The sequence below is a fragment of the Gracilinanus agilis genome, chromosome 1, assembly GCF_016433145.1.
Source record: "Gracilinanus agilis isolate LMUSP501 chromosome 1, AgileGrace, whole genome shotgun sequence".
Lineage (NCBI taxonomy): Eukaryota > Metazoa > Chordata > Mammalia > Didelphimorphia > Didelphidae > Gracilinanus > Gracilinanus agilis.
This window is the reverse complement of record NC_058130.1, coordinates 759,952,855-759,962,295: the sequence shown is the minus strand read 5'-3', so window position 1 is coordinate 759,962,295 and position 9,441 is coordinate 759,952,855. Positions and strand designations below refer to the sequence as shown.

The following is a 9,441-nucleotide window of genomic DNA, read 5'->3' as shown; positions in this document are numbered from 1 at the left end:
ACCTTCCTTCTTGGAGTCAACCTATTGACTCCAAGGCAGAAGAGTGGTAAGGGTAAGGCAATGGGGGTCAAGTGACTTGCCCAGGGTCACACAGCTAGGAAGTGTCTGAGGCCAGATTTGAACCCATTACCTCCCATCTCTGGGCCTGGCTCTCAATCCAGTGAGCCACCATGCTGCTCCCCCACCCCCATATACGGACTCTTGCCTAAGATTATATTTTAACTACAACTAACATGGTTACAAGATATCAAACTAAAGGGATTCCTAAGCTACTCTAAATAAGGGACTACTTAGCTAAATTTACTTCTTACACAGATTCATTATGCTATGAAGGAGAACATATCATCAAAAGTGAAAAAAAGAAAGAAAGCAAAACAATGGTATTCTTCAATCTGCCTTTAGAATCCATCACTGCTGGTGGAAAGTTTTGAAATTGTTCAGCCATTACACAGTTGATGAGCATCTCCAAAATTTCCAATTCTTTGACACCACAAAAATAGCTGTTGTAAATATTTTGACATATAGATACTTTTTTATTTTTTCTTCTTTACCTCTTTGGGATACAGAGCTAGTAGTGGTATTACTGAGTCAAAGTGCATACACAAATATATAACAATTTGAGCATAGTTCCAAAGTGCTCTCCAGAATGGTTGGGTCACTTCACAACTCTATCCAACTATTGTTATGATGATAATAACAGATAATTTGGAGAAGCAGATAAATGTGTCCACATAACACTATGCAATAGTTTCCCAATTTTTCCACATCCACTCCAACATTTATCATTATCCTTTACTCTCATGTTAGACAATTTGAGGTGGTATTTAAGGGTTGCTTAAGTTTGCATTTCTTTAATCAAGTGAATTAGAGTATTTTTTCATAAGACTAGAAATAGCTTTAGAGACAGCTAGGCTTAGAGTGCGCAATACCATAATTCAAATTTGGCCTCAGACACTTATTAGCTGATTGAATCTATTCCTCTTTCCCTGATTTGGGAGAGGTGAACAAATTGCTTGAAATATATCACCCCTGCCACTGATGGTGTTAGGGTCCGTTTTGGGGTGAGCCCAAGGAAACAAGACAGACGATGCAAGGTGCACAGAGAGCAAAGCTTTATTAAGCTACAAACGTACACACGCGGGGGAAGAGACCGAAAGGAGTGGTCTCCCCCCCTAAGTAAATTCACAGCATTCCTTATATAATTCACAGCAAACTTAAGCAAAGGTGGTTATCACTCTAAGGGCATGGTCTATCGGCTCGCACAGGGGCCCGTTGGGTGGGTTATGGTCAAGGGATCTTATCTAACACAGGCCCGTTACAAGGGGTCTCATCTAACAGGCCCATAGGTTTGGGCAAAGGTCAGTTTGGCCATCCACTACAATGGATACACTTACACATTTTCATGGAGCCATGAGTACAAACATACAGATGAACAAATGCACACACAGACACATATAAACATTATGCTGTGAAAAGGGATAATATAATAACTAGGGATCACTATTTTCCAGGAACATCTGCTGGGATGACAGTCAGAGAAATCAGATGGGGTAAGGAAACATATAGAATGAGTGTATGACACAATGAGTTTTTGTTTGTTTGTTTGTTTGTTTGTTTGTTTGTTTTTAAACCCTTAACTTCTGTGTATTAGTTCCTTGATGGAAGATTGGTAAGGGTAGGCAATGGGGGTCAAGTGACTTGCCCAGGGTCACACAGCTGGGAAGTGTCTGAGGCCGGATTTGAACCTAGGACCTCCTGTCTCTAGGCCTGGCTCTCACTCCACTGAGCTACCCAGCTGCCCCTGACACAATGAGTTTTAGGAAACTAAAGGGGGGGTCTCAGGAATGTGAGACTCATGCTACCTGGCATCATCTAGGTATTTAATAGTGTCTTCCCTCATCTAATCCAAGTCTTCCTTCCAAGTCAGGATATCACCTGAAACAGGGAGCTCAGGGAAAAATCCTCTTCATTACATAGACTTGGAATTATTTAAAATCTTTTCTGAGACCTTAAAATGTTAGCCAATGTGGCTATATGGAGTGGAAGTGGGCAGATCACAAGGCATCAGAGGAAGAAGAATATAAGCAGAGTCAAGTAGTGATGCTGAGATAATTCCCCTAAGAGGATACTTTTAATAATTCTGTGCTCTGATTGGACAGTACTAGCATACCACAAACCAAAAGGACTTATTTAAGATCTTTATTTCACTTGCGGTACCCTAAATTTCCATTCAGCGGTTCTCACAGCCCCAGGTCCACACAAAAAAACATCTACAGGTAAGTTTCCCCAAGGACATGTCTTCACTTGAGGGTAGATGTATTCCTTCTGTACTGGAGAAAATGAAGTAGAAGGGAGTAGCAGGGATACTTCATCTTGGGGATTATGGTAAGTGACAGAGGTTGGAATACCAGAGGGACAATTTTGAGGGGATAATAGAGGAATAAATGCTTTTCACTTGCCTTTCTCATTCCCTTATCTCAGTATCATGTTCTTTTCCATTGCCTTCTTTCTGTCCTCTTTCAGTTGTCCCTTCCTTCTCTTTGTGCGGACAAGAAAAATTCATTTTGAAAGGAGTGGTGGTAAAAGAATTACTCTTGAGGGCAGCGGGGTGGCTCAGTGGATTGAGATCCAGGCCCAGAGATGGGAGATCCTAGGTTCAAATCTGCCCTCAGACACTTCCCAGCTTTGTGACCCTGGGCAAGTCACTTCACCTCCCAGTACCTAACCCTTATAGCTCTTCTGCCTTGGAACCAATACACAGAATTGATTCCAAGATGGAATGTAAGTGTTTAAAAAGAATTATTCTCTGCAAATACTGAAAAGCTGAATAATTTGAAATTAATGAAAAGTGTCATTTTACAGATATCCAGGCAGATTTTAGTATGTATAGAAAAATATGCATCTGGTTCCTTTCTCTTTTGCTCATTCCAGTAATCAGTTTAACACCAACCACACTGTCTCTCTTGAAAATTAAAATGACTCAGAGTTGGAAAAAAGTTCAGTAAGTTTCACAAAGTCAAAAAAATCTCGTTTATATCCTACAAATCCTATCAGTATCTCTTTGGCCACCCTAATTTCAGTGGGGGTAGGGGATTAATCAGTCAGGAGAAGCTTAGCATCTCAATATCATAGAGAGAAGGAATTAGAATAGACCTTAGAGTAGATGAATGACACTCAATATACTTTGACTCTTTCTGTACTAATAATTGTATATCTTTCAAAGTTGGAAATAGGAATTATATGTTCATTATAAAGTATGATTTTGTATTGCACCAAAGTGTTATATTGCAGTATTTAAAAGGCTATCAATTAGAAGAGGGATTCATTTTGATCTTCTTGACCTCAGAAGGTAGTCCAAGGATAATGGCTACAATTTACTAAAGTAAAATTGTCGTTGGCTATCAGGAAATACTGTTTAACAATGTCTCTGACTTAGGATGCATGGGAAAGAGAGGGCTGATATTTAAAATAAAAGCCATATTGGGAAGTATATGAAGGAGGAAAATCTATTTGGGTAAAGTACCTCACAATTTTCTAAATCAATTCTCAATGATTAACTTTTTCTATTGCATGTATCAATCCTGTCCTGATGATTCTGACCATCATCATGCCATTGCTTAAGTGGCATTCTCTATCTCCCACTTCCCATTGCTTTAGTTCTATCTTCTTCCCATACACACACACACACACACACACACACACACACACACACACACACACAGACCTCTAACCTCTTTCTTGATGTACATTCTCTTTATCAACTGCTTTTTAACCTTTGAACTGAATATCCCAGAGGTATCTTGAAATGTCTAAAATAGAACTAATTGTCTTACCTCTACACAAATCCAACCATCTGCTGAACTTCTAACTTGTTATAGTGTCATCTTCAACTCCTTTCATAAACACACACCAACTAGTCATTCAGTTGTCAAAATTTGCTATTTCTATGGTCCCATAATCTCATTTATATGTATTGTTCTTTCAAATCACAGCTAAAGCTCTACTTTCTATAAGAATCCTTTCCCAGTTCCCCTTCTTCTTCCTCTTCCCTTTACTCTGTGACTACTCCCAATATGTCCCATTTATATCTTGTTTGTGCATACATGATTGAATTCTATCTGCTATATTATATTAAGAGCTCCTTGAGAGCAGAAACAGTGTGTGTGTGTGTGTGTGTGTGTGTGTGTGTGTGTGTGTGTGTGTGTGTTTCATTGTATCCAAAATTGACCATAGGCACACTGTGGGCCTGGGACATAGCAGTTACTTGGTTTAGGCTATTTGACTGGCTGACCAATAAGAATGCAGAGGAATGGAGAACTAATTGTTCTTCTCTGTAGAGCTCATGAATCACCAGTCCAATGAGGTTTTGTTGTAAGGTAGATTAATAAATTATTATTCAGGAGACTTAACAGTCAGGGCTAAGGGATTCTAAATGGAACGGGGAAGTAGGAAGTGTGGTGGCTCTCTCTGAGACAGACTCCATGGTGGTTGGGACAAGTTATAACTGACCCTGGGAGACCTCAGAGGAAGTGGAGTTTGTACCCTGATTTCCTGGGATCCAGAAGGAAAACTGTCATCTACTTGTGGGAGATTTTTTGGTAGAGACTATTAATCCCAACCTGAGTTGCTGGATAACTTGGGCTAGGTTAGCTACCAAATCTACGCACTTGAAGGACTATAGATAGTGGTCCTGTAAAAGCTGCAACATCACTGGAGTGTGTCAGGACTCTGCTGTGAGGATACCCACTTCAGTCCTGCTATTCCTTGGGCCCTGTCTTGCTTTAGTTCTCAGTTTAGTGTAGATAAGTCCCTCCCCTGACCCTGTGGTTTGCCCATAGTCTGGAAGTACAGAAACCCCTATTCCCATCCTTTAGTCCATAGTTCCCTTAATTAAACTTGTTTACAAGTCCTCTTGTCATTTGCTTGCTGGTTTCATGGACCCCTTGTCTCGGTGGAGCAGGGTGACAGTTAGGGCCTAACTGTCACTCCTGCCAACAGTCATTTCCCCTAGCAGCTAAACCCAGTTTCCCTAGCTTGTTAAGTCCCCACCTATTGTCCATTCCTGTCTCTTACTCACCCTTCTGAACCCACATATAAATATTAAGTTAACTTCCCCTGGTTTTCCCAATAAGAGTTTGTAAAACCCACTTTCAAGAATAGTCATCACATTAAGAAGCCACATATCTTAAGCTCTCCTTTACATATCAATATAAATTAAATGAGTTTGCAAATGCTGTTTGAATATAAAGATATTTGTCTAATTGACAAGAGTGAGCATTGGAAGTCACATAGTGAGCAGAGAAATGCCTTCAAGTGATTCAGGGGTTTCTGAACAGATGGAGGATATCAGAGCCTTAAGCCCAAAATTGGGAAATGCCTGAAACAAAAGATATGTTCTCCCTCACAGGTTTTCCAGTCAATATCCTCTAAATGCCTGCCTCCACTTCCCATGGATATCAAATGCATTGAGGACTGAGGTTGGCCCAGTTAGACCAGTTAAGTTGAGGGCAAGTAAGAAGAGGCAAGTCAAAAAGGAGATCAGGTAGATAGTAACACACGTATGTGAAAATGTGTGGTCCTTGAATCATTTGGGTGTGAGCATAATAGGATTCATTTCTATTTTAGCAAATTTCTTTTTTAAATCTCCCTTTTCAGATAAAAAGTAGTATGATTGATAATCCTCTTACATGATTTCAAATCTTAGATCTCAGGCACAAAAGAAAAAAATTATTATTGATCTTTTGACATCAACTTTTTAAAAAGTGCCCAATGAAGGGCATCCCCTCCCCCTCTCCCCTCCCCCATCATCTCTTTTGCTTGGGAACTTGATCATTTTTATTTAGAGTTTAAAGAAAGGCTCAACTGAACATTAACAATTCAGGTGAGACAATGATGAGAGAAGAGGCAACATCTAAAGAGAACAACAGGAACTGGAACCATCTTTGAAGTCTAAAAACTGGGACAAAAGTTGGGAAGAGCTGGGCTCCTATATCCTCAACCCTCAAAGAGATTGGCTCAACTCCTCCTCCTGCTCTATATAGTGGATGTAGGAGATAAGGTAGGATATTTTCTGTTCTTTTCTGTACCAGATTCTGATTGGATTCTTACACATGATCTCCAGATTGGGGATCAGTAAAAAATGAACTGGCAGGCAGAAGAATGAGAAGATTCAGAAAATGAAGCAATATTTAAGGAGACATTAAAGGGCCTCAGCTTCTCTCTAGGAGAGAATCTAATCCCTTATATAACTCCTCACAGTGTTCAAAAAGTCTCAGCTTAGAGTGAACTCATGACCACTCTGACTGCTCTGTCTCAGTCCTGTAAGTTTTTGTCTGAGAGAGGCTATATTCTAGTCAAATAGAGGCTTGTGAGAGCGAGGAGAAAAAAAATCAGGTATTCCATGGGAGAGTCTTCCCTTTGGAGCCCATGGAACCCTGGAAGAGAAAAATGACAGAATTTTCCCAGTCTCTCTTCATCTGAAGAGTGGGCAATCCCTGAACCAACCCCCTTGGACTATTGAAATAAAGCTTTAATAATACAATATGATTTCACATGTGGAAATGTGTATAGTGATACTCTATTCCTATCCATGTCTAAAAAAGAATCCCATGGGCAGCTAGGTAGCACAGTGGGTAGAGTGCCAAGTCAAGAGGCAAGAATAAACATATTTGAATCTGGCCTCAGCCAGTTCCTAGATGTGTGACCCTGGACCAGTCACTTAACCCCACCTCCCTAGCCATGACTGCTCTTCTGCCTTCAAATCAATACTTAGTATCAATTCTAAGAAAGAAGATAAGGGTTGTTTAGTGTTTGTTTGTTATTTTTTTAAACCTTCACCTTTTGTCTTAGAATCAATACTGTATATTAGTCCCAAGGTAGAATAACAGTTAGGACTAGGCAATAGGGGGTTAAGTGAGGTTAATTGCCCAAAGCCGTCAAGGCTGTGAGGTTTAGCACAGCTTCTCACAAGCTCTGACAATCCAGCACAGCAGGTTGTCAGGAGGATGGAAATTCCACACTCAGTTTACCCCATGTGATTCTTTTTACAGTGACATTCACTTGCATTGAAATTATTGTAATCAATATCCTTATCTGGCTCAAAGGAGACACAGAAAAACAATACAGGTTCATGGGCAAGAATAATCACAACCATAGACTACCCACTATCCCAAAATAAACCCCTGTACAACCCCCTAGAGTATAGACATTTCCCCTAGAATCAGCCCAGCAAAAAACAGCAGTTAGTGAGTTAATGTAAGTTTCTAAAGTTCCCGGCAAGAAAATACCTGGCCTGAGTTTGTTCCCAAACTCCTACAGACCAAAGAAACAGTGAAATACAAGGAAATTAAGGCAATGACAAATTAGCACAGAATCATCCTATCAGAACTGCATTCTTATTAACCCTATAGCAGAAAGAACAGCATGGGAACAAAATTTGGACCAGATTGATATTATTGTATCTTATTGGATGTAATCAACTACCATAACTATCTCATTGATTTATGATGGGAATGAATAATATAACATAACTATATACATGATATAATTAGTTAAAATATAATTAACTATTATGCTTAGCTAGGAATTGATGTTCTAGTACCTTACAGATGGCTGAAAAGAATAAGTTCCAATTAAGCCAGGCCATAATGAATAATTCTTGACAAGCTTGCTTCTTTGTTTAACCAGAGTAAGATAATTAGTAAATGCCAATCTTGTGATGTTTCAAAAGTTAATATGTGATTTTGAAAGTATGGGAAAATCAAAAGCTATATGAGATCATAAAGAAAAAAGGATATAAAAATGAAAATCAGCAGATGGCACTAGAAGGAACAGCCTCTGTAATTTGACTTGCACTCTGGCTCGCTTTCACTCCATTCTTCGCCACACCATCCCACCTCCAGAGACCCAACCAAGTGAAGAGCAGCTCTTCCCAGTTAAGGCCCAGGGTCACTCATCTAGGAAGTGTCTGAGGTCAGATTTGAACCCAGGCCCTCCCATCTCTACACCTGTCTCTCAATCCACTGAGTCACCCAGCTGCCCCCCACCTCATTTCCTTTTTAAAAATAAAAAACTCTACCATCCATCTTAGAACTGATTACTCTGGAACTGTTTCTCAACCACTTCCATGTCTTGGTGTCCCCAGGGACTGAGAAGAGCTGAGCTTTCTGAGGCTGGAACTACCCACCATGGCTGTGTCCCCCACATCTGAGCAGCGGGAATCTATTCTTGACATCACAGTGCAGAGGAGAACAAATTCAAGTTTAGATCCTGTGGCTGAGACATTTGAAAAATTTGTTTTAGACTACGTGGTGGACATCTTCTCTCTGGTCATTGCCCTGGTTGGGCTGGTGGGGAACAGCATCGTCTTGTGGCTCCTGGGATTCCACATACAAAGGAGCCCCTTCTCTGTCTACATCCTCAACTTGGCTGGGTCTGATGCCCTCTTCCTTTGTACCTGCTTTGGGGTGTGTATGTGGGAAATTGTTGGAAACTTAAACCCTCTTTTCCTGGACCTGCTAGGGCCCTGCATCCTAAACCTGCCCTACTGTGTGGGCCTGAGCTTGCTGGCATCCATCAGCACCGAGCGCTGTCTCTCTGTGCTCTTCCCCATTTGGTACAGATGTCACAGGCCAAAGCATACATCTGTTGCTGTGTGCGCTATCCTATGGGCTCTGTCCAGCCTATTCTGGGGAACACTTGTGGCTCTTCATTTCCTTGAGAATCACCATGTCTTCATTTTCTACCACGCTCTGCCTTTCGTTGAGTCTGGGTGGTTTGTCCTCCTCACCTGTGTGCTGTGCGTGTCCAGCCTGACCCTGGTGCTGAGGGTGCAGTGCAGCTCCAAGCGCCGACGGCCACCCAGGCTCTACCTCCTGGTCCTGCTCGCAGTACTCTTGTTCCTGCTTTTTGGCCTGCCCTTAGGGATTATTGATGCAACATGGTTTTTCGGGATGTACTCTTTAATGCCTTATAGGCTCTCAAGGCTCCTGGCCTGTGTGAACAGCAGTTCAAACCCTTTCATTTACTTCTTCCTGGGCATCCAGTGGCATAGAAGAGGGAGGGAACCCCTCAGGGTGGTCCTCCAGAGGGCCCTGGGTGAGGAACAGGAAGGTGGGGTTTGGGTGAGGGACACTTCCCACCCCAACACTCTGGATAAATTATCCTGAGGATAAGAACAAGATGCTCAGACAAGGAAGACCATGAAATGACCCCCACCTCCCCCATTCCTGCTGCCTGGCAGCAGCACCCCTCTCACCATTCTAGAAGAGACAAGATCCCTCTCCTTCCCTTATGATGGTTCTTGGAGTTTTAACTGTAAGGAACTATAATGAACAAACATGTATTAACTGCCAATTATATGCCAAGCGCTTTGCTAAGGGCTTTACAAATATCTCATTTAGTCCTAATCTTATCCCTGAGAGGGAGGTACTCTCATGATCC

The 9,441-nt window shown here is 41.4% G+C and overlaps 1 protein-coding gene across 1 annotated transcript; it reads left to right on the top strand.

Moving 5' to 3' along the window:
* The first annotated feature begins 8,186 nt into the window (after window positions 1-8,186).
* LOC123232388 (mas-related G-protein coupled receptor member B4-like) lies at window positions 8,187-9,167 on the top strand. Its single transcript, XM_044658816.1, has one exon. It carries the CDS (start codon window positions 8,187-8,189, stop codon window positions 9,165-9,167), a length of 981 nt encoding a protein of 326 aa, XP_044514751.1.
* The last annotated feature ends 274 nt before the right edge of the window (window positions 9,168-9,441 follow it).

Excerpts from the sequence above, each read along its gene's own strand:
- LOC123232388 (XM_044658816.1), top strand. The coding sequence starts at position 8,187 with ATGGCTGTGTCCCCCACATCTGAGCAGCGGGAATCTATTCTTGACATC.